The sequence below is a fragment of the Oncorhynchus masou genome, chromosome 12 (assembly GCF_036934945.1).
Source record: "Oncorhynchus masou masou isolate Uvic2021 chromosome 12, UVic_Omas_1.1, whole genome shotgun sequence".
Classification (NCBI taxonomy): Eukaryota; Metazoa; Chordata; class Actinopteri; order Salmoniformes; family Salmonidae; genus Oncorhynchus; species Oncorhynchus masou.
Genome location: NC_088223.1, coordinates 92,960,210 through 92,986,067, shown reverse-complemented (window position 1 = coordinate 92,986,067; position 25,858 = coordinate 92,960,210). Strand labels below are relative to the sequence as shown.

Here is a 25,858-nt window from a genome sequence, read left to right as displayed (position 1 = left end):
ATGGAGAGGGTAACCAATCCTACCTCCCAAGACAATGGAGACGTTTGACATAACTACAGGCAACATAGTCTGCATACAGGCCCTGGTGGATATAAAGCAGGATTCCTTACTGATACTTTGATTGATTGATTGATTGATTTATTGATTGATTGTAGCAGAACACTGTAAATCCAGAGCTGTTTCATTTAAGATGATGATGCCAACAAAGGTTTGCTATAAAAAAAACAGCATATTAATATCAGACTGTGGAAGGAAAGCATCATTATCCCCATCACCCATGTCATAAACCATTATTATTATTATTATTATTTTAATGACTAGAAATTAGCTTTAAAACTGCACAGTTTTCTCTCAGCCTCGTGGCAAAATGGGGCTGGGGTCTTAGGTTACTGGTATGATGATGATGATGATGATGATAATGAATTTGAGCTTGAGGGACTAAGGAATGAGAAAACCATCATTCACTGTGATACAAATATATAAAGGGCATGGAATATAGCGCTATCTACAAAGGTCCAATCAAATATGTCAAAATGTGTCAAAATTGAAATAATATTATATTTCTTAATGACATATGATTGTTTTTATTTAACTTTTAAGTTAGGCTTCAATCAATGCATGGATTGACCTTATACGTGTGAATTGAATGCGCCCGTATTGGCCTGTGGAACGCAATACAGTTCTATTCATAGGAGCGCTGGCGAACATACACGCATGTGTCAGCGCGTTGACATCAACGTTTTTCTAGCAGGTATCCAGCGATGCACTTGCTTGTAATCCTAATGCATGTATCCAAAAGGTTGAGCCTTTCGCTACATAATCTGCTAAATTGTAACTATTCACTCCTATGGCCTATTTATTGTCTACCTGTTCATGCCTTTTGCACACTATGTATATAGATATTTTTTTCTACTGTTATTGACTTGTTTATTGTTTATTGTTTACTCCATGTGTAACTCTGTGTTGTCTGTCCACACTGCTATGCTTTATCTTGGCCAGGTCGCAGTTGCAAATGAGAACTTGTTTTCAACTAGCCTACCTGGTTAAATAAAGGTGAAATAAAATAAAATAAAAAATAAAACATTCTAACAAAAACATACAGTTACAAAAGCATAAAAATAACGGTATGAAGTAGCGGTTCGAGTCAGAACTGTAGCCGATAAAAGCGCGTCAACATTGCTTCATTTAGCCAGAGGACCGCACATAAAACGGATTGTTCCGTTTGTGGCAATGAGGACTATAGTGAGGACAGATAGAATAGAAAAATAAATGGTCTTAAAATTGCTTGTCTGCTTTTAGTTTTATTGGCTACGGTTTTCATTAAACCTCATTATAGACTCTCCCTCTGCTATCAACATGCATTAGATTATACCGTGTAATGAACATTTGTTAAATAATCTTGTATTTCTCCTAAACAATCACTAATAACATAATAAACGCCGTCTTCTGTCGAAAAGAAGAACCTTGCTTAATACTGCCTCGATATACTGTCATTGATACATCTGCATTGATAGTGTATACTGTGCCATGTCATTCATTGTTTCATTACAAACGACAAAATTATCTCAAATTCCTTCTACATGATATACTGTATCATCCTACCAAGAGGTCCCTTCAAACACTTTTCTATTATTCCTATTTAAAACCCACCATCCTAATATATTCTATTAACAAAGTCTTAATTTGCTAATAAAGTTAATTAACATAGGATGGTGTTAATAGTCAGTGGTTGCAATTGATCATTGGGGGTGGGATGGTAACTTCCCACCACCACCTTGTTCCCGTTCACTTTAACACGCTGTTGCTCACCAAAACGCTCCGCAGTTGTCCCATTCATTTGCGTTTCACTGTGTTCAACGCACAGAAACTCAATGCTATGGGCAAACCACTCTACAAACATCCAGGAAGCTCAGCACCAGCAACAACAAAAAAAAAATGTTCGTATCACCGCGCCATTTTACAACTCCCGTGACGTTTCACAAAAGGTAGCCAATGGCGCATCGTCTGATATTAGGACAATGAAAAAGTTATATCCTATCAGACTGGCACAAAACTTGGCGGTAGCCAATGGGAAGGGAGGGGAGAGAGCGAGCTCGGCCGAGAGTGATGTTAGAGAAGCGACAAGACACTGCGTATCGCATTCGTTTTGGTGTTCCACATTACAGCCATTGCAGTGCATTTGAGATCCAAGCGGCAGCCTTTGGTAAGTATCTCACACGATAGAGGGAGAGAAAAAAATATACGAGAAGTGTCGGTAAGGATGAGAAAAATGACAAGACAATGTAGAAATTTTCCTTTGAGATGTATTGACCATGTTTGAATATTAGGTTTGCAAAAAAAAAAAATGTGATTTTTTTTTTCTTATTCGAAGAAACCGGTCAAAAACTACCAAGAAAATTGCCAGCGAAGCACACAGTATTTAGCCGCTGGTTGAAAAAAGGCGAGAACTAAAATAATCTACATTTTAAAAAAAATAATGTATTTTATAAATTACTATCAGGTAATTGTTGCAGTGTTATTATAAAATGTGGTGTATTTACCGAGTTAAAAATCAGTCATGTTCAGTGGACAGCTGGCTAGCAAGGTAGCGCACAAACATGAGACTTGTGCCCGTTGCAGTGTATTGCGAGGCTGTGATGCCTGTCATATGAAGATGAAACCATGGGAAGATTGACAATGAAAATATAGAAAACATTGACAGAAAGAAATTTGCTCTGAAAATTGTAACTGTTCGGGTTTTTTTTCTTCCACAAATTGCCTCGTAATAGGGTGAGAAATTACCTCGGGAATCTGCGCTTTACTGTAATGGCTGACTGTACTCGCATAGGAAACAAGGCAGACAGTAACTGCGGAGCCAGCCATACAATCGCAGTTCCCTTCCAACTTTTTCAAACCGTGATTTATCACCAACCATGTGTCTAACTGTAAAATATAAAAAATGAAAATTAAAGGCCCATCTCTCCTTATTCCAACGACAGTCTTTTTGTATTTTTCTGTTGAAATTAAAGAGTTGAAATCGCAGATTGAAAAGAGGTGGGTACCCCGCGGTCGCTCTGCCCTCTACTTGCATGCAATGGCTGTGCATTGACACAAAGAGAAGGAGCCATATTCTCCATGTTAGTGGATGAAGACACAAGCGGCCATTCCGAGCTCATAGGACTCTACACAGCCCGCACATAGGCATAGCACAGACCCAGTGTATTACTATACACCACGGCTATTGCAATAGGAATCTACCGGGAGAAAAACATGGTCAAGCTGACGGGCTTTGTCAACATATTTTTCGATTCAAAATGCGATCGGGAATGCGGGTGGAGACATTTCAGGGCGACTTTCTTTCACGAAGAAGGCTTTCTCACAAAATGGAAGAAGAAATATTGCCGTCGTTTGTTGACCTCCTTTTTCCTTCAACGAGAAGCCTTATGCGCCATTACTACTTCACTCGACAGATAGAAACGCATTGCTTTGCTACAACACAGACATGCAGCCATACCAGCAATATTAATAGGGAATTTCACGAGATTTTTTCCCCCACATTTTAATTATTTTTTCAAATGTTGCTGAATCGAAATTGAAACATATTTTGACTTTATTTTCTGGTTTTGGAGTATTTTATTTCTAGATTTTTCGGGTTTTGTTTTTCTAAGGAATAGATTTCTATAGAGTTAGCTAAATGCACTAGTAACATTATACACCAATTAATCAGAAACATGGTACTTTATGCATTTCTCATTTTCTTTCCGATTTAGTTCGTGAAATAGTGAAAAAAATGTCAAATCTGTCCGAAGGGTATCCCATGTTCTACACTTGAACTTCACAAAGTTTAAAGGATGTTTCCCCCTTGTAGAATGACAACTTATAACGTTATGTAGCTAAACCTCCAATGATCAAATGACAGGCATTCTGCATTAAACACGAAACAACTCACCAATATGAGGTGACTAACGGAAGACTGTACAAAATACATGAAAATAAGCATCTATTTTATTTTATTTTTTTACATTTCGCATGATTTGACCAGTAAAGGTAACGGCTGTGTTTTCAGCGAAGGGCACATTCCGCGTGACAGTCCGTAAACGTTCCTACAGATAGGGTTTATTTCCACAAACTTATTTTCTATCAAACACACAGAACCGGACGTGTTTATTCGCAGAGAGCTGCGTTTACAGTTCTGATGCCAAGAGTAAGTAAGGGCAGGAAACATTGAGTCCAGCCTGATAGGGGAAGGGGGAACCCAAATGAACCCAAATGATAGAAAATAAATTATCCAAATTTAAAAAAAAAAAAAAAGGTAAAATAATATTAAATATGTTTTCAGCCCCTTTGTCAAAGCAAATCTAATAACTCCGATGCAACAAATATTTATAACATCTTTAAAAAGGGGCTTCCACCTGTAATGCAATCTCTGTGAGGGCCTTCCTTCATGTCGTGAATTTCAACCACAGCTTCAATCATGAAGAACAAAGAGCTTTCAGAAGAGTTCAGGGATAAAGTTATAGATCGATAACAGACTAGGGGTAAGTTATAAGACAATGTCCTATACATTGAGTACAGTCAGACCAATCATTAAGAAGTGGAAGGTTTTGTGGAACCACACAGACTCTTACCAGATCAGGATGGCACTCCAAAATAACCAGTTGGGACAAAAATATTTGAACTCGCGTCGAAAGAGCTGCTGCAGAGTTCCATGGCTGAGATTGGGAGAAAATGTCCGCGAATCAACTATTAGCTCGATCATCCGCCACCTGTTGCCAATACCGCGCAATCTGATAGAAGGTCATTACAGAAAACAAAGACAGATCTCCAATCACGTGCAGTTTGCAGGAAAGCATTTAGGTAACATTTCAGAATATATGGCAGTAAATCGTGTTTTTTTTTTGGGGGGGGGGTCAGAAAATTCAAAATAAAATGTGACTTGTGTTTTTTTTGGGGGGGGGGTCAGGAAATACTGAATACAACGTGACTTGTGTTTTTTGGGGGGGGGGGGGGCAGGAAATACTGAATACAACGTGACTCGTGCTTTTTTTGGGGGGGGGGGGTCAGGAGATACTGAATAAAAATTCTAAAACCTTCTCTCTTGTCCATTTTAGATCCCGATATTGAGATGGGGAAAGATCCGACGAAGCCGAGGGGCAAGATGTCCTCCTATGCCTACTTTGTCCAGACCTGTCGGGAGGAGCACAAGAAGAAACACCCGGAAGCTTCCGTCAACTTCTCCGAGTTCTCCAAGAAGTGCTCTGAGAGATGGAAGGTAAGTATGGAACACATCTCAGCTGTGACTGACTGGCACCCCGTTCCCTATATAGTGCACTACTTTTGATCAGCACCCTATAGTTGAAAGTAGTGCACTAAATTGGAATAGTGTGCCAAAGGTGGTGCCATTTTTGGGATGCGGAACCCTTAAGTGGACACTGTCCTGTACCACTCGTAATCCCCTTGATAGTTGTCTGGTACGAGATAGTTTCAAATGACCTGTGTCACAGCTAAGTTGTTCCATACTAATCTGCCACCTCTTGCATGTCATTGGTTTGTTTACGGTGTATTCCTCTACCACTGTGGAGCACCTAACGGACGCGCACACATACACACACGCACACATACACACACGCACGCACACATACACACACATACACGCGCACACATACACACACGTACGCACACATACACACACACACACACGCACACACGCACGCACACATACACACACATACACGCGCACACATACACACACGCACACATACACGCACACAAACACGCACACATACACACACGTACACACGCACATACACAAACACGCACACACACATACACGCGCACACGTACACACACGTACACACACACGCACACAAACACGCACACATACACACAATGAGTGTGAACAATTGTAGTCATAGTGTTTGTTCCACTCACACACACACACACACACACACACACACACACACACACACACACACACACACACACACACACACAAACTGTTGACATCTGATCACACCTTCTGCTTCCCTCAGACCATGTCTGCCAAGGAGAAGGGGAAGTTTGAGGATCTGGCCAAGCTGGACAAGGTGCGTTACGAGAGGGAGATGAGGAGCTACATTCCTCCAAAGGGAGAGAAGAAGAAGAGGTTTAAGGACCCCAATGCCCCCAAGAGACCATCGTGAGTACTGCCTGACAGTAAAAAACAATCACCCCCCCCCTCCCTTTTTCAAAACTCATAATTCATCAATGTCTGGCTGAATCGGTTAAACTGTGCCTAAAGTAAGTTATGAAACAATTACTACTATAAAATAATGAACAATAACACTACATTTTTTTTAAATTTTACCTTTATTTAATAGGCAAGTCAGTTAAGAACAAATTCTTATTTTCAATGACGGCCTAGGAACAGTGGGTTAACTGCCTGGTACATTATTTAAACTACATCAAATTCTGGGGTGGGGGGGATGGAAGGATGGAGAGGTGTGGGGGGATGGATAGGTGGGGGGGATGGAAGGATGGAGAGGTGGGGGGATGGAAGGATGGAGAGGTGGGGGGATGGAAGGATGGAGAGGTGGGGGGGATGGAGAGGTGGGGGGTGGAAGGATGGAGAGGTGGGGGGGATGGAGAGGTGGGGGGTGGAAGGATGGAGAGGTGGGGGGGATGGAAGGATGGAGAGGTGGGGGGGTGGAAGGATGGAGAGGTGGGGGGTGGAAGGATGGAGAGGTGGGGGGGATGGAGAGGTGGGGGGGTGGAAGGATGGAGAGGTGGGGGGATGGAGAGGTGGGGGGTGGAAGGATGGAGAGGTGGGGGGTGGAAGGATGGAGAGGTGGGGGGGATGGAAGGATGGAGAGGTGGGGGGGATGGAAGGATGGAGAAGTGGGGGGGATGGAAGGATGGAGAAGTGGGGGGGGTGGAAGGATGGAGAGGTGGGGGGGGTGGAAGGATGGAGAGGTGGGGGGGGGTGGAAGGATGGAGAGGTGGGGGGGATGTTTAGTGAGTTTATTTTTTTATTTTACCTTTATTTAACTAGGCAAGTCAGTTAAGAACAAATACTTATTTTCAATGACGGCCTAGGAACAGTGGGTTAACTGCCTGTTCAGGGGCAGAACGACAGATTTGTACCTTGTCAGCTCGGGGATTTGAACTTGCAAACTACTACTATAAAATAATGAACAATAACACTACATTTGAATAACACAAGTACTGCATTTAAAGCAGCTTCTTTAGCACTCAAATAAAACATCAGCGTTTCCCATATTTCGTCAACAAACAAACAATCGATTAATTGACAACCGAACAAAAACCAGTGACCCTTCTGTTTCCTCTCTCCTTTTCTTCTTCTTCTCATCTTCTCTCATCTTCTCCAGGTCTGCTTTCTTCATCTTCTGCGCTGATTTCCGACCCCAGGTGAAGGGGGAGACCCCTGGCCTGTCTATCGGTGATGTGGCCAAGAAGCTGGGAGAGAAGTGGAACAACCTAACAGCGGAAGACAAGGTGCCCTATGAGAAAAAGGCTGCAAAGCTGAAGGAGAAGTACGAGAAGGTAAACAAACATCACCCCTTTTGTTATTTTATGCATTTGATTGGTTTATTTAGATCTCTGTTAGCTGTTAGGTGGGATGTTCTCTCAGTCATGCATAGTCTAACAATTCAAGTTATTACCTCTAGTCATGCATAGTCTAACAATTGTTGTTACTACTAGTCATGCATAGTCTAACAATTGTTGTTACTACTAGTCATGCATAGCTTAACAATTGTTGTTACTACTAGTGATGCATAGTCTAACAATTCAAGTTATTACCACTAGTCATGCATAGTCTAACAATTGTTGTTACTACTAGTCATGCATAGTCTAACAATTGTTGTTACTACTAGTCATGCATAGCCTAACAATTCAAGTTATTACCACTAGTCATGCATAGCTTAACAATTGTTGTTACTACTAGTCATGCATAGCTTAACAATTGTTGTTACTACTAGTCATGCATAGCCTAACAATTGTTGTTACTACTAGTCATGCATAGCTTAACAATTGTTGTTACTACTAGTCATGCATAGCCTAACAATTGTTGTTACTACTAGTCATGCATAGCTTAACAATTGTTGTTACTACTAGTCATGCATAGCCTAACAATTGTTGTTACTACTAGTCATGCATAGCTTAACAATTGTTGTTACTACTAGTCATGCATAGCTTAACAATTGTTGTTACTACTAGTCATGCATAGCCTAACAATTGTTGTTACTACTAGTCATGCATAGTCTAACAATTGTTGTTACTACTAGTCATGCATAGTCTAACAATTGTTGTTACTACTAGTCATGCATAGTCTAACAATTGTTGTTACTACTAGTCATGCATAGTCTAACAATTGTTGTTACTACTAGTCATGCATAGCCTAACAATTGTTGTTACTATTAGTCATGCATAGTCTAACAATTGTTGTTACTACTAGTCATGCATAGCCTAACAATTGTTGTTACTACTAGTCATGCATAGTCTAACAATTGTTATTACCACTAGTCATGCATAGTCTAACAATTCAAGTTATTACCACTAGTCATGCATAGCCTAACAATTGTTGTTACTACTAGTCATGCATAGCCTAACAATTGTTATTACCACTAGTCATGCATAGCCTAACAATTCAAGTTATTACCACTAGTCATGCATAGTCTAACAATTGTTGTTACTACTAGTCATGCATAGTCTAACAATTGTTGTTACTACTAGTCATGCATAGCCTAACAATTGTTGTTACTACTAGTCATGCATAGTCTAACAATTGTTGTTACTACTAGTCATGCATAGTCTAACAATTGTTGTTACTACTAGTCATGCATAGCCTAACAATTGTTGTTACTACTAGTCATGCATAGCCTAACAATTGTTGTTACTACTAGTCATGCATAGTCTAACAATTGTTGTTACTACTAGTCATGCATAGCCTAACAATTGTTGTTACTACTAGTCATGCATAGTCTAACAATTGTTGTTACTACTAGTCATGCATAGTCTAACAATTGTTGTTACTACTAGTCATGCATAGCCTAACAATTGTTGTTACTACTAGTCATGCATAGCCTAACAATTGTTGTTACTACTAGTCATGCATAGTCTAACAATTGTTGTTACTACTAGTCATGCATAGCCTAACAATTGTTGTTACTACTAGTCATGCATAGCCTAACAATTGTTGTTACTACTAGTCATGCATAGTCTAACAATTGTTGTTACTACTAGTCATGCATAGCCTAACAATTGTTGTTACTACTAGTCATGCATAGTCTAACAATTGTTGTTACTACTAGTCATGCATAGCCTAACAATTGTTGTTACTACTAGTCATGCATAGTCTAACAATTGTTGTTACTACTAGTCATGCATAGCCTAACAATTGTTGTTACTACTAGTCATGCATAGTCTAACAATTGTTGTTACTACTAGTCATGCATAGCCTAACAATTGTTATTACCACTAGTCATGCATAGCTTAACAATTGTTGTTACTACTAGTCATGCATAGCCTAACAATTGTTGTTACCACTAGTCATGCATAGCTTAACAATTGTTGTTACTACTAGTCATGCATAGCCTAACAATTGTTGTTACTACTAGTCATGCATAGCTTAACAACTGTTGTTACTACTAGTCATGCATAGCCTAACAATTGTTGTTACTACTAGTCATGCATAGCTTAACAATTGTTGTTACTACTAGTCATGCATAGCCTAACAATTGTTGTTACTACTAGTCATGCATAGTCTAACAATTGTTGTTACTACTAGTCATGCATAGCCTAACAATTGTTGTTACTACTAGTCATGCATAGTCTAACAATTGTTGTTACTACTAGTCATGCATAGCCTAACAATTGTTGTTACTACTAGTCATGCATAGCCTAACAATTGTTGTTACTACTAGTCATGCATAGCCTAACAATTGTTGTTACTACTAGTCATGCATAGCCTAACAATTGTTGTTACTACTAGTCATGCATAGTCTAACAATTGTTGTTACTACTAGTCATGCATAGCCTAACAATTGTTATTACCACTAGTCATGCATAGCTTAACAATTGTTGTTACTACTAGTCATGCATAGCCTAACAATTGTTGTTACCACTAGTCATGCATAGCTTAACAATTGTTGTTACTACTAGTCATGCATAGCCTAACAATTGTTGTTACTACTAGTCATGCATAGCTTAACAACTGTTGTTACTACTAGTCATGCATAGCCTATTTTATTTATTTATTTGACCTTTATTTAACCAGGTATTTATATATATATATATATAACCCTTTATTTAACCAGGTATTTATATATATAACCCTTTATTTAACCAGGTATTTATATATATAACCCTTTATTTAACCAGGTATTTATATATATAACCCTAACCCTTTATTTAACCAGGTATTTATATATATAACCCTTTATTTAACCAGGTATTTATATATTATATATATAACCCTAACCCTTTATTTAACCAGGTATTTATATATATAACCCTCACCCTTTATTTAACCAGGTATTTATATATATAACCCTTTATTTAAGCAGGTATTTATATATATATAACCCTAACCCTTTATTTAACCAGGTATTTATATATATAACCCTAACCCTTTATTTAACCAGGTATTTATATATATAAACCTTTATTTAACCAGGTATTTATATATATATAACCCTAACCCTTTATTTAACCAGGTATTTATATATATAACCCTAACCCTTTATTTAACCAGGTATTTATATATATAACCCTTTATTTAAGCAGGTATTTATATATATATAACCCTAACCCTTTATTTAACCAGGTATTTATATATATAACCCTAACCCTTTATTTAACCAGGTATTTATATATATAACCCTTTATTTAACCAGGTATTTATATATATATAACCCTAACCCTTTATTTAACCAGGTATTTATATATATAACCCTAACCCTTTATTTAACCAGGTATTTATATATATAACCCTAACCCTTTATTTAACCAGGTATTTATATATATAACCCTTTATTTAACCAGGTATTTATATATATAACCCTTTATTTAACCAGGTATTTATATATATAACCCTTTATTTAACCAGGTATTTATATATATAACCCTTTATTTAACCAGGTATTTATATATATATAACCCTCACCCTTTATTTAACCAGGTAGGCTAGTTGAGAACACGTTCTCATGTAAAACTGCGAGATGGCCAGGATAAAGCATTAAAGATATGATAAGGCAATTCGACACATACAACAACACAGAGTAACACGGAATAAACGCAACATACAGTCAATAATACAGTAGATAAAATAAAACAAAAAGTCTATATACCGTGAGTCCAAATGAGGTAAGATAAGGGAGTTAAGGCAATAAATAGGCCATAGTGGCGATGTAAATACAATATAGCAATTAAACACTGGAATGGTAGATGAGCAGAAGATGGATGTGCAAGTAGAGATACTGTGGTGAAAAGGAGTAAGATAAATAAATACAGTATGGGGATGAGGTAGGTAGATGGGCTGTTTACAGATGGGCTATGTACAGGTGCAGTGATCTGTGAGCTGCTCTGACAGCTGGTGCTTAAAGCTAGTGAGGGAGATAAGTGTTTCCAGCTTCAGAGATTTTTGCAGTTCGCTCCAGTCATTGGCAGCAGAGAACTGGAAGGAAAGACGACCAAAGGAGGAATTTCCTTTGGAGGTGACCAGTGAGATGTACCTGCTGGAGCGCGTGCTACGGGTGGCTGCTGCTATGATGACCAGTGAGCTGAGATAAGGGGGGACTTTACCTAGCAGGGTCTTGTAGATGACATGGAGCCAGTGGGTTTGGTGACGAGTATGAAGCGAGGGCCAACCAACCAGAGCGTACAGGTCGCAATGATGGGTAGTATATGGGGCTTTGGTGACAAAACGGATTGCACTGTGATAGACTGCATCCAATTTGTTGAGTATTGAGTGTTGTTGAGTATTGGAGGCTATTTTGTAAATGACATCGCCAAAGCCGAGGATCGGTAGGATGGTCAGTTTTACGAGGGTATGTTTGGCAGCATGAGTGAAGGAGGCTTTGTTGTGAAATAGGAAGCTGATTCTAGATTTAATTTTGGATTGGAGATGTTTTAATATGAGTCTGGAAGGAGAGTTTACAGTCTAACCAGACACCTAGGTATTTGTAGTTGTCCACATATTATAAATCAGAACCGTCCAGAGCAGTGATGCTAGTCGGGCGGGAGGTGCAGGCAGCGATCGGTTGAATAGCATGCGTTTAGTTTTACTTGTATTTAAGAGCAGTTGGAGGCCACGGAAGGAGTGTTGTATGGCATTGAAGCTTATCTGGAGGTTTGTTAACACAGTGTCCAAAGAAGGGCCAGAGGTATACAGAATGGTGTCGTCCGCGTAGAGGTGGATGAGAGAATCACCAGCAGCAAGAGCAACATCATTGATGTATACAGAGAAGAGAGTCGGTCCAAGAATTGAACCCTATGGTACCCCCATAGACTGCCAGAGGTCCGGACAACAGGCCCTCCGATTTGACACACTGAACTCTATCAGAGAAGTAGTTGGTGAACCAGGCAAGGTAGTCATTAGAGAAACCAAGGCTGATGAGTCTGCTGATAAGAATGTGGTGATTGACAGAGTAGAAAGCCTAACAATTCATGTTATATCTAGTCATGCATAGCCTAACAATTCATGTTATATCTAGTCATGCATAGCCTAACAATTCATGTTATATCTAGTCATGCATAGCCTAACAATTCAAGTTACAACTAGTCAGGCATAGCCTAACAATTCAAGTTACAACTAGTCATGCATAGCCTAACAATTCAAGTTACAACTAGTCATGCATAGCCTAACAATTCAAGTTACAACTAGTCAGGCATAGCCTAACAATTCAAGTTACAACTAGTCATGCATAGCCCAAGTGGTCATTAGCAGATGCAGTTGTTGTATGTTTACTTCCATGTTGCGAGTCACATTTGGTGACTAGGACGAAACCTAGAGAGGAACCTCTGAGGGGTGGCAAGTCCGAGTGGTTGCTAGTAGCAATGAAGTGAACCACTGCTCTCGTCCACTTCCCCGTTCTCAGGACATCACTGCGTATCGCAACAAGGGCAAGGTGCCCGTCAGCATGCCAGTGAAGGTCGCTGCCCCAACCAAGGACGACGACGACGATGACGACGACGATGACGATGATGACGACGATGACGACGACGACGACGATGACGAGTAGATCCACGTTGTTGTTGGAGCTTATCATTTCTTGTTTATAAAGCATTTAACCCTTCTTGTTCACGCATCACTGACTCAGAACAAAAGAAAAAAACATTACTTGAAAAAGTTACAACAAAAAAAAACAAACAACCCCTCTCCTCTCTCCCTCCAAAAACGTAAACGCTGTGTATAACAATTGTTTTGCAGCTGTACAGGTTGTTGTCTCCTTTTTTTTGTATAGTTTAACACTACAACAGTGTCACCTGTGTCTGTGTGTTTCTATCTCCCAGTCTCTGAATCCTATTCCTTATCTGGTGCACTGCTTTTGTCAAAGACCTAATAGGGTTCAGGTCAAAAGTAGATCACTATATAGGGAATAGGGTGCAATTTGTGGACGCCCCCCCCTTTGTTACAGTTTAAAGCGGTTTGTAAAAAATAATAAAAATAGTCTTGGAAACCGATGTGTCTATTTGCCTTAGCTAGCAGTGCACAGCAGCACATGACCTAGTTATTATGTAGGGTCTTAGTGGTTGTTCTGTTTCCAATGGGCCCCGTGCGTTTGTTTTTTCTTCTTGTTTTTAAATTACGTATTATCATAAAGATATTTTACTGGACTATTTGAATACCACTGTCATTGCAAACAAAACAAAAAGAGGAAATATTTGCATTTTTTTTTTTTTATTTTATTTTTTGAGATTCTGAATTGCTTCTGACGTCAATAAACTTTTCTTTTTTTTTAATAGACTGGTTTCTGTCTTGTGTGTTTAGAATCTCTTGGTTACGCAGATAATCTCGGTCAGAGTTTCTCAAACTCTGTCCCGGCCCCCCCCCCCCCCGGTACACATTTTGTTATTTGCCCTAGAACTACACAGCTGATTCAAAATAATCAAAAGGCTTGATGATCAGTTGGTTATTTGAATAAGCGGTGTAGTTCTCGGGCAAAAACCAAAACGTGACCGAGTTTGAGAAACTGATCCAGTCGATCATGTCAGTCTACAGATTTACTCTATTCTAGACTTTGATTGTGTCATTCAGATGTTTCTAATTGAAACGGGAAGTGACCAATGCAGCTATAGCTTATCAATTAATCGCGTCTACCAGCTGGCCATGTCTGTTGAACCTGTGCCATTTAGCCTGGGGGACGAGATTCCTCATCAATGGACTTGACTGACAGGTAAATTGTTATTCTGTACTTGGGAGACAATCACTGTGTTCACCTGTGAGTTCGCAGGACAATCATCTCAGCTGCTTCGTTAACGAAAGTCTCCTATTGACAACCAATTCCAGTCCGTAATGCATATTCATTAATGGGACGTTTAGTGATGATGACATGGGATAACCAGAGCTGGGTGTGTTATGAGCAGTGGTGCTTTACAGGAGCTGTGGAGAAGGCTTCGGCTAGCTACTACAAGTTACTGTCCCAACTATAACGTCTCTCCTGGGACTGTGAGTTCTTGTGTGCCTCTGTCCTGTCCAACTATAACGTCTCCCCTGGGACTGTGAGTTCTGGTGTGCCTCTGTCCTGTCCAACTATAATGTCTCCCCTGGGACTGTGAGTTCTGGTGTGCCTCTTGTCTGTCCTGTCCAACTATAATGTCTCCCCTGGGACTGTGAGTTCTGGTGTGCCTCTTGTCTGTCCTGTCCAACTATAATGTCTCCCCTGGGACTGTGAGTTCTGGTGTGCCTCTGTCCTGTCCAACTATAACGTCTCCCCTGGGACTGTGAGTTCTGGTGTGCCTCTGTCCTGTCCAACTATAACATCTCCCCTGGGACTGTGAGTTCTGGTGTGCCTCTGTCCTGTTCAACTATAATGTCTCCCCTGGGACTGTGAGTTCTGGTGTGCCTCTGTCCTGTCCAACTATAATGTCTCTCCTGGGACTGTGAGTTCTGGTGTGCCTCTTGTCTGTCCTGTCCAACTATAACGTCTCCCCTGGGACTGTGAGTTCTGGTGTGCCTCTGTCCTGTCCAACTATAACGTCTCTCCTGGGACTGTGAGTTCTGGTGTGCCTCTGTCCTGTCCAACTATAACGTCTCCCCTGGGACTGTGAGTTCTGGTGTGCCTCTGTCCTGTCCAACTATAATGTCTCCCCTGGGACTGTGATGGCATAGAGCTGTCATTTGGACCTAATGACGGAAGGTCTGAGTCCCAAGTTGAAATGGTGCTGGAATAGTGGAGGCAGCTCGTGTAATTGAATAAATGAATGATTTTGCACGCCCAATTTTTCAGTTTTTGATTTGTTAAAAAAGTTTGAAATATCCAATAAATGTCGTTCCACTTCATGATTGTGTCCCACTTGTTATTGATTCTTCACAAAAAAATACAGTTTTATATCTTTATGTTTGAAGCCTGAAATGTGGCAAAAGGTCGCAAAGTTCAAGGGGGCCGAATACTTTCGCAGGGCACTGTAACTGTTTGTTACATGCAATATGCTTCGTGGACTCCACCAGACAGATGTTGCTCTCTGGGTTTGTGATAAAACAAAAAGGTGTGGTTGAATTTATTCTGCCACTGTGTCTTCTTATTGTCTCAGCCTTTAGGCCCTATATATATATATATATATATATATCACGGTGTCAATCAACTAACAGGTTACAGAGAAAACAACGCAATCGTCACAACACATAGATTATGATGTGGTTCTACTGGATTGGTTACCACAGTGATTTTACCCACTACTGGTCCCAAATGACTCTATTCCCTTTAGTGTGTGTATGTGTGTGTGTGTGTGTGTCTCTGTGTGTGTGCGTGTGTGTCTCTGTGTGTGTGTCTGTCTCTCTGTGTGTCTGTCTCTGTGTGTGTGTGTGTGCGTGTGCGTGTGTGTCTCTGTGTGTGTGTGTCTCTGTGTGTGTGTCTGTCTCTGTGTGTGTGTGTGTCTGTGTGTGTGTGTGTGTCTTTGTGTGTGTGTGTGTGTCTGTCTCTCTGTGTGTGTGTGTCTCTGTGTGTGTGTGTGTCTGTGTGTGTGTCTCTGTGTGTGTGTGTGTCTGTGTGTGTGTCTCTGTGTGTGTGTGTGTCTGTGTGTCTCTGTGTGTGTGTGTGTCTGTGTGTGTGCGTGTGTATCTTACACCCGTGGTGGAGGTGGCTACTGTGACTAGGCGATAGATAACAAAACAGTGTTCAGACAGGATGTTAGTGTGTCTTAGTGGCAACAACACTCACCACTATCTCCTGTTCTCTCTGTTTCATTTAGACATACTGCCTCTTCCCTCTCTGTCTCCCTCTCTGCCTCCCTCTCTGTCTCCCTCTCTGTCTCCCTCTCTCTGTCTCCCTCTCTCTGTCTCCCTCTCTGTCTTGCTCTCTGTCTCCCTCTCTCTGTCTCCCTCTCTCGCTTTCTCTCTGTCTCCCTCTCTGTCTCCCTCTCTTGCTTTCTCTCTGTCTCCCTCTCTGTCTCCCTCTCTCTGTCTCCCTCTCTGTTTCCCTGTCTGTCTCCCTCTCTCGCTTTCTCTCTGTCTCCCTCTCTGTCTCCCTCTCTGTCTCCCTCTCTCGCTTTCTCTCTGTCTCCCTCTCTGTCTCCCTCTCTGTCTCCCTCTCTCGCTTTCTCTGTCTCCCTCTCTCTGTCTCCCTCTCTCGCTTTCTCTCTGTCTCCCTCTCTGTCTCCCTCTCTGTTTCCCTCTCTCGCTTTCTCTCTGTCTCCCTCTCTGTCTCCCTCTCTCACTTTCTCTCTGTCTCCCTCTCTGTCTCCCTCTCTGTTTCCCTCTCTGTCTCCCTCTCTGTCTCCCTCTCTCGCTTTCTCTCTGTCTCCTTCTCTGTCTCCCTCTCTCACTTTATCTATGTCTCCCTCTCTGTCTCCCTCTCTCTGTCTCCCTCTCTCACTTTCTCTCTGTCTCCCTCTCTGTCTCCCTCTCTGTTTCCCTCTCTGTCTCCCTCTCTGTCTCCCTCTCTCGCTTTCTCTCTGTCTCCTTCTCTGTCTCCCTCTCTCACTTTATCTATGTCTCCCTCTCTGTCTCCCTCTCTGTCTCCCTCTCTCTGTCTCCCTCTCTGCCTCCCTCTCTCCCTCCCTCTCTGTCTCCCTCTCTCCCTCCCTATGTCTCCCTCTCTGTTTCCCTCTCTCACTTTCTCTCTGTCTCCCTCTCTGTCTCCCTCTCTCACTTTCTCTCTGTCTCCCTCTCTGTCTCCCTCTCTCGCTTTCTCTCTGTCTCCCTCTCTGTCTCCCTCTCTGTCTCCCTCTCTGTTTCCCTCTCTCGCTTTCTCTCTGTCTCCTTCTCTGTCTCCCTCTCTGTCTCCCTCTCTCACTTTCTCTCTGTCTCCCTCTCTGTCTCCCTCTCTCGCTTTCTCTCTGTCTCCCTCTCTGTCTCCCTCTCTCGCTTTCTCTCTGTCTCCTTCTCTGTCTCCCTCTCTCACTTTATCTATGTCTCCCTCTCTGTCTCCCTCTCTCTGTCTCCCTCTCTGTCTCCCTCTCTGTCTCCCTCTCTGTCTCCCTCTCTCACTTTATCTCTGTCTCCCTCTCTGTCTCCCTCTCTATCTCCCTCTCTGTCTCCCTCTCTGTCACCCTCTCTGTCTCCCTCCCTCTGTCTCCCTCTCTGTCTCCCTCTCTCCCTCCCTCTCTGTCTCCCTCTCTCCCTCCCTCTCTGTCTCCCTCTCTGTTTCCCTCTCTCGCTTTCTCTCTGTCTTCCTCTCTGTCTCCCTCTCTGTCTCCCTCTCTCGCTTTCTCTCTGTCTCCCTCTGTCTCCCTCTCTCGCTTTCTCTCTGTCTCCCTCTCTCTGTCTCCCTCTCTGTCTCCCTCTCTGTCTCCCTCTCTCTGTCTCCCTCTCTCTGTCTCCCTCTCTGTCTCAATCTCTCTGTCTCCCTCTCTGTCTCCCTCTCTGTCTTCCTCTCTGTTTCCCTCTCTCGCTTTCTCTCTGTCTCCCTCTCTGTCTCGCTCTCTCACTTTATCTATGTCTCCCTCTCTGTCTCCCTCTCTGTCTCCCTCTCTCTGTCTCCCTCTCTGTCTCCCTCTCTGTCTCCCTGTCTGTCTCCCTCTCTCACTTTATCTCTGTCTCCCTCTCTGTCTCCCTCTCTCACTTTATCTCTGTCTCCCTCTCTGTCTCCCTCTCTATCTCCCTCTCCCTCCCTCTCTGTCTCCCTCTCTGTCTCCCTCTCTGTCTCCCTCCCTCTGTCTCCCTCTCTGTCTCCCTCTCTCACTCCCTCCCTGTCTCCCTCTCTCCCTCCCTCTCTGTCTCCCTCTCTGTCTCCCTCTCTGTCTCCCTCTCTGTTTCCCTCTCTGTCTCCCTCTCTGGCTCCCTCTCTGTCTCCCTCTCTCACTTTCTCTCTGTCTCCCTCGCTGTCTCCCTCTCTGTCTCCCTCTCTCACTCCCTCCCTGTCTCCCTCTCTCCCTCCCTCTCTGTCTCCCTCTCTGTCTCCCTCTCTGTCTCCCTCTCTGTTTCCCTCTCTGTCTCCCTCTCTGGCTCCCTCTCTGTCTCCCTCTCTCACTTTCTCTCTGTCTCCCTCGCTGTCTCCCTCTCTGCCTCCCTCTCTGTCTCCCTCTCTCTGTCTTTCTGTCTCCCTCCCTCTCTGTCTCCCTCTCTGTCTCCCTCTCTGTCTCCCTCGCTGTCTCCCTCTCTCACTTTCTCTCTGTCTCCCTCGCTGTCTCCCTCTCTGCCTCCCTCTCTGTCTCCCTCTCTCTGTCTTTCTGTCTTCCTCCCTCTCTGTCTCCCTCTCTGTCTCCCTCTCTGTCTTTCTGTCTCCCTCCCTCTCTGTCTCCCTCTCTCACTTTCTCTCTGACTTCCATCCAGGATGGGGAAAAAAACAGATAGACTAAGTTATGTAAGGATTATGTACTTTGATCAACCCAGTGACACAACATTATGGTGTTGTAGAACATAATGCACAACTTCACTTACCAATCACACACACACACACACACACACACACACACACACACACACACACACACACACACACACACACACACACACACACACACACACACACACACACACACACACACACACACGACAGAGACCTTAGGGCTTACTCAGGAAGGGGCAATGAATCAGAATGGAAAGTACAGATAGAAGTGTTTTCAGTAGAATAGACATGACTGTATGTTGTGTAGATCATTGAGTATTGTCAGTAGAACATTGGGTGATGTCAGCAGAACATTGGGTGATGTTAGTAGAACATTGGGTGGTGTCAGTAGAACATTGGGTGATGTCAGCAGAACATTGGGTGATGTCAGTAGAACATTGGGTGATGTCAGAAGAACATTGGGTGATGTCAGTAGAACATTGGGTGATGTCAGTAGAACATTGAGTGATGTCAACAGAACATTGGGTGATGTCAGTAGAACATTGGGTGATGTCAACAGAACATTGGGTGATGTCAGTAGAACATTGGGTGATGTCAGTAGAACATTGGGTGATGTCAGCAGAACATTGGGTGATGTCAGTAGAACATTGGGTGATGTCAGTAGAACATTGAGTGATGTCAACAGAACATTGGGTGATGTCAGTAGAACATTGAGTGATGTCAACAGAACATTGGGTGATGTCAGTAGAACATTGAGTGATGTCAACAGAACATTGGGTGATGTCAACAGAACATTGGGTGATGTCAGTAGAACATTGAGTGATGTCAACAGAACATTGGGTGATGTCAACAGAACCTTGGAGAACATTGGGTGATGTCAGTAGAACATTGAAGAACATTGGGTGGTGTCTGTAGAACATTGGGTGATGTCAGCAGAACATTGAGGAACATTGGGTGATGTCTGTAGAACATTGGGTGATGTCAGCAGAACGTTTGAAGAACATTGGGTGATGTCAACAGAACATTGGATGATATCAACAGAACATTGGATGATATCAACAGAACATTGGAGAACATTGGGTGATGTCAGTAGAACATTGAAGAACATTGGGTGATGTCTGTAGAACATTGGATGATGTCAGCAGAACATTGGGCGATGTCAACAGAACATTGTGTGATGTCAACAGAACATTGTGTTATGTCAGTAGAACATTGGGTGATGTCAGGTGAACGTTGAGTGATGTCAACAGAACATTGGGTGATGTCAACAGAACATTGGATGATATCAACAGAACATTGGAGAACATTGGGTGATGTCAGTAGAACATTGAAGAACATTGGGTGATGTCTGTAGAACATTGGGTGATGTCAGCAGAACATTGAAGAACATTGGGTGATGTCTGTAGAACATTGGATGATGTCAGCAGAACATTGGGCGATGTCAACAGAACATTGTGTGATGTCAACAGAACATTGTGGGATGTCAGTAGAACATTGGGTGATGTCAGTAGAACATTGTGTGATGTCAACAGAACATTGGGTGATGTCATCAGAACATTGAAGAACATTGGGTGATGTCTGTAGAACATTGGGTGATGTCAACAGAACATTGGGTGATGTCAACAGAACATTGGGTGATGTCAACAGAACATTGGGTGATGTCAACAGAACATTGGGTGATGTCAGCAGAACATTGGGTGATGTCAATAGAACATTGGGTGATGTCAACAGAACATTGGGTGATGTCAGCAGAACATACTGTTTACCACTGTACTGTAGTAGACTGACAGAGCTGGGCTACTGTTTACCTCTGTACTGTAGACTGACAGAGCTGGGCTACTGTTTACCTCTACTGTACTGTAGACTGACAGAGCTGGGCTACTGTTTACCTCTGTACTGTAGACTGACAGAGCTGGGCTACTGTTTACCTCTGTACTGTACTGTAGACTGACAGAGATGGGCTACTGTTTACCACTGTACTGTGGACTGACAGAGCTGGGCTACTGTTTACCTCTGTACTGTGGACTGACAGAGCTGGGCTACTGTTTACCTCTGTACTGTAGACTGACAGAGCTGGGCTACTGTTTACCTCTGTACTGTACTGTAGACTGACAGAGATGGGCTACTGTTTACCACTGTACTGTACTGTAGACTGACGGAGCTGGGCTACTGTTTACCACTGTACTGTACTGTAGACTGACAGAGCTGGGCTACTGTTTACCACTGTACTGTGGACTGACAGAGCTGGGCTACTGTTTACCTCTGTACTGTGGACTGACAGAGCTGGGCTACTTTTTACCTCTGTACTGTAGACTGACAGAGCTGGGCTACTGTTTACCACTGTACTGTAGACTGACAGAGCTGGGCTACTGTTTACCACTGTACTGTACTGTAGACGGACAGAGCTGGGCTACTGTTTACCTCTGTACTGTACTGTAGACTGACAGAGCTGGGCTACTGTTTACCTCTACTGTACTGTAGACTGACAGAGCTGGGCTACTGTTTACCACTGTACTGTAGACTGACAGAGCTGGGCTACTGTTTACCTCTGTAATGTAGACTGACAGAGCTGGGCTACTGTTTACCTCTGTACTGTAGACTGACAGAGCTGGGCTACTGTTTACCTCTGTACTGTAGTAGACTGACAGAGCTGGGCTACTGTTTACCTCTGTACTGTACTGTAGACTGACAGAGCTGGGCTACTGTTTACCTCTGTACTGTAGTAGACTGACAGAGCTGGGCTACTGTTTACCTCTGTAATGTAGACTGACAGAGCTGGGCTACTGTTTACCTCTGTACTGTAGTAGACTGACAGACCTGGCCTACTGTTTACCACTTTACTGTACTGTAGACTGACGGAGCTGGGCTACTGTTTACCACTGTACTGTACTGTAGACTGACAGAGCTGGGCTACTGTTTACCACTGTACTGTGGACTGACAGAGCTGGGCTACTGTTTACCACTGTACTGTACTGTAGACTGACAGAGCTGGGCTACTGTTTACCACTGTACTGTACTGTAGACTGACAGAGCTGGGCTACTGTTTACCACTGTACTGTGGACTGACAGAGCTGGGCTACTGTTTACCTCTGTACTGTACTGTAGACGGACAGAGCCGGGCTACTGTTTACCTCTGTACTGTACTGTAGACTGACAGAGCTGGGCTACTGTTTACCTCTACTGTACTGTAGACTGACAGAGCTGGGCTACTGTTTACCTCTGTATTGTAGACTGACAGAGCTGGGCTACTGTTTACCTCTGTACTGTAGACTGACAGAGCTGGGCTACTGTTTACCACTGTACTATACTGTAGACGGACAGAGCTGGGCTACTGTTTACCACTGTACTATACTGTAGACTGACAGAGCTGGGCTACTGTTTACCACTGTACTGTACTGTAGACTGACAGAGCTGGGCTACTGTTTACCACTGTACTCTACTGTAGACTGACAGAGCTGGGCTACTGTTTACCTCTACTGTACTGTAGACTGACAGAGCTGGGCTACTGTTTACCTCTGTACTGTACTGTAGACTGACAGAGCTGGGCTACTGTTTACCACTGTACTGTACTGTAGACTGACAGAGCTGGGCTACTGTTTACCACTGCACTGTAGACTGACAGAGCTGGGCTACTGTTTACCTCTGTACTGTACTGTAGACTGACAGAGCTGGGCTACTGTTTACCACTGTACTGTACTGTAGACTGACAGAGCTGGGCTACTGTTTACCACTGTACTGTACTGTAGACTGACAGAGCTGGGCTACTGTTTACCTCTGTACTGTACTGTAGACTGACAGAGCTGGGCTACTGTTTACCACTGTACTGTAGACTGACAGAGCTGGGCTACTGTTTACCACTGTACTGTAGACTGACAGAGCTGGGCTACTGTTTACCACTGTACTGTAGACTGACAGAGCTGGGCTACTGTTTACCTCTGTACTGTAGACTGACAGAGCTGGGCTACTGTTTACCTCTGTACTGTACTGTAGACTGACAGAGCTGGGCTACTGTTTACCACTGTACTCTACTGTAGACTGACAGAGCTGGGCTACTGTTTACCTCTACTGTACTGTAGACTGACAGAGCTATGCTACTGTTTACCTCTGTAATGTAGACTGACAGAGCTGGGCTACTGTTTACCTCTGTACTGTAGACTGACAGAGCTGGGCTACTGTTTACCTCTGTACTGTAGACTGACAGAGCTGGGCTACTGTTTACCTCTACTGTACTGTAGACTGACAGAGCTGGGCTACTGTTTACCTCTACTGTACTGTAGACTGACAGAGCTATGCTACTGTTTACCTCTGTAATGTAGACTGACAGAGCTGGGCTACTGTTTACCTCTGTACTGTAGACTGACAGAGCTGGGCTACTGTTTACCTCTGTACTGTAGACTGACAGAGCTGGGCTACTGTTTACCTCTACTGTACTGTAGACGGACAGAGCTGGGCTACTGTTTACCTTTGTACTGTAGTAGACTGACAGAGCTGGGCTACTGTTTACCTCTGTACTGTAGACTGACAGAGCTGGGCTACTGTTTACCACTGTACTCTACTGTAGACTGACAGAGCTGGGCTACTGTTTACCTCTACTGTACTGTAGACTGACAGAGCTGGGCTACTGTTTACCACTGTACTGTAGACTGACAGAGCTGGGCTACTGTTTACCTCTACTGTACTGTAGACTGACAGAGCTGGGCTACTGTTTACCTCTACTGTACTGTAGACTGACAGAGCTATGCTACTGTTTACCTCTGTAATGTAGACTGACAGAGCTGGGCTACTGTTTACCTCTGTACTGTAGACTGACAGAGCTGGGCTACTGTTTACCTCTGTACTGTAGACTGACAGAGCTGGGCTACTGTTTACCTCTACTGTACTGTAGACTGACAGAGCTGGGCTACTGTTTACCTCTACTGTACTGTAGACTGACAGAGCTATGCTACTGTTTACCTCTGTACTGTAGACTGACAGAGCTGGGCTACTGTTTACCTCTACTGTACTGTAGACGGACAGAGCTGGGCTACTGTTTACCTCTACTGTACTGTAGACTGACAGAGCTGGACTACTGTTTACCTCTACTGTACTGTAGACTGACAGAGCTGGACTACTGTTTACCTCTGTACTGTAGACTGACAGAGCTGGGCTACTGTTTACCTCTGTACTGTAGACTGACAGAGCTGGGCTACTGTTTACCTCTGTACTGTAGACTGACAGAGCTGGGCTACTGTTTACCTCTGTACTGTAGACTGACAGAGCTGGGCTACTGTTTACCTTTGTACTGTAGACTGACAGAGCTGGGCTACTGTTTACCACTGTACTGTACTGTAGACTGACAGAGCTGGGCTACTGTTTACCTCTGTACTGTAGACTGACAGAGCTGGGCTACTGTTTACCACTGTACTGTACTGTAGACTGACAGAGCTGGGCTACTGTTTACCTCTGTACTGTAGACTGACAGAGCTGGGCTACTGTTTACCTTTGTACTGTAGACTGACAGAGCTGGGCTACTGTTTACCTCTGTACTGTAGACTGACAGAGCTGGGCTACTGTTTACCATTGTACTGTACTGTAGACTGACAGAGCTGGGCTACTGTTTACCACTGTACTGTACTGTACTATACTACACTGACAGAACAAATGATGAGAGATACAAAGTATAAAAACAAATAGTGATTTCCCCCTTCAGAGTTATTTTACAATATGTGTTTGTTTACAATGGCAATGCCAAGGCCAACTGGAGTTGTCATCAATGTCATTGGGATTCGACTGTGGATGTAATAAAACTGTCGGGCTGACATAGTTAATCAGTTAACTGAAGTTAACTTTTAGTCATTTTAGCATTGACGTAAAGTACTTAAGTAAAAATACTTTAAAGTACTACTTAAGTCGTTTTAATGGAGTACTTCACTTTACTATTTATATTGTTGACCACTTTTACTTTCACTCCACCACATTGCCAAAGAAAATCATTTACTTTTTACTCCATACATTCACTTGACACCCAAAAGTACTTATAATGCTTGAATGCTCAGCAGGACAGGAAAATGGTCCAATCCGTGCACTTACCAAGAGAACACGTGGTCATCCCTACTGCCTCTGATCTGATGGACTCTGATCTGCTGGACTCTGATCTACTGGACTCTGATCTGATGGACTCTGATCTGCTGGACTTTGATCTGCTGGACTCTGATCTACTGGACTCTGATCTGCTGGATTTTGATCTGCTGGACTTTGATCTGCTGGACTCTGATCTGATGGACTCTGATCTACTGGACTCTGATCTACTGGACTCTGATCTGCTGGACTCTGATCTGCTGGACTCTGATCTACTGGACTCTGATCTGATGGACTCTGATCTGCTGGACTCTGATCTGATGGACTCTGATCTACTGGACTCTGATCTGCTGGACTCTGATCTACTGGACGCTGATCTACTGGACTCTGATGATCTGCTGGACTCTGATCTGATGGACTCTGTCAGTAGAACATTGAGTGATGTCAACAGAACATTGGGTGATGTCAACAGAACATTGGGTGATGTCAGTAGAACATTGAGTGATGTCAACAGAACATTGGAGAACATTGGGTGATGTCAGTAGAACATTGAAGAACATTGGGTGGTGTCTGTAGAACATTGGGTGATGTCAGCAGAACATTGAGGAACATTGGGTGATGTCTGTAGAACATTGGGTGATGTCAGCAGAACGTTTGAAGAACATTGGGTGATGTCAACAGAACATTGTGTGATGTCAACAGAACATTGGATGATATCAACAGAACATTGGATGATATCAACAGAACATTGGAGAACATTGGGTGATGTCAGTAGAACATTGAAGAACATTGTGTTATGTCAGTAGAACATTGGATGATGTCAGCAGAACATTGGGCGATGTCAACAGAACATTGTGTGATGTCAACAGAACATT

The 25,858-nt window shown here is 43.0% G+C and overlaps 1 protein-coding gene across 1 annotated transcript; it reads left to right on the top strand.

Moving 5' to 3' along the window:
- The first annotated feature begins 2,092 nt into the window (after positions 1–2,092).
- Positions 2,093–13,943, top strand: LOC135551077 (high mobility group-T protein-like). The gene is made up of 5 exons (XM_064982474.1): positions 2,093–2,203; positions 5,091–5,251; positions 6,012–6,157; positions 7,347–7,521; positions 13,077–13,943. Exons 1-5 carry the CDS (start codon positions 2,107–2,109, stop codon positions 13,218–13,220), a joined length of 723 nt encoding a protein of 240 aa, XP_064838546.1. The 5' UTR covers positions 2,093–2,106; the 3' UTR covers positions 13,221–13,943.
- Positions 13,944–25,858: the final 11,915 nt, after the last annotated feature.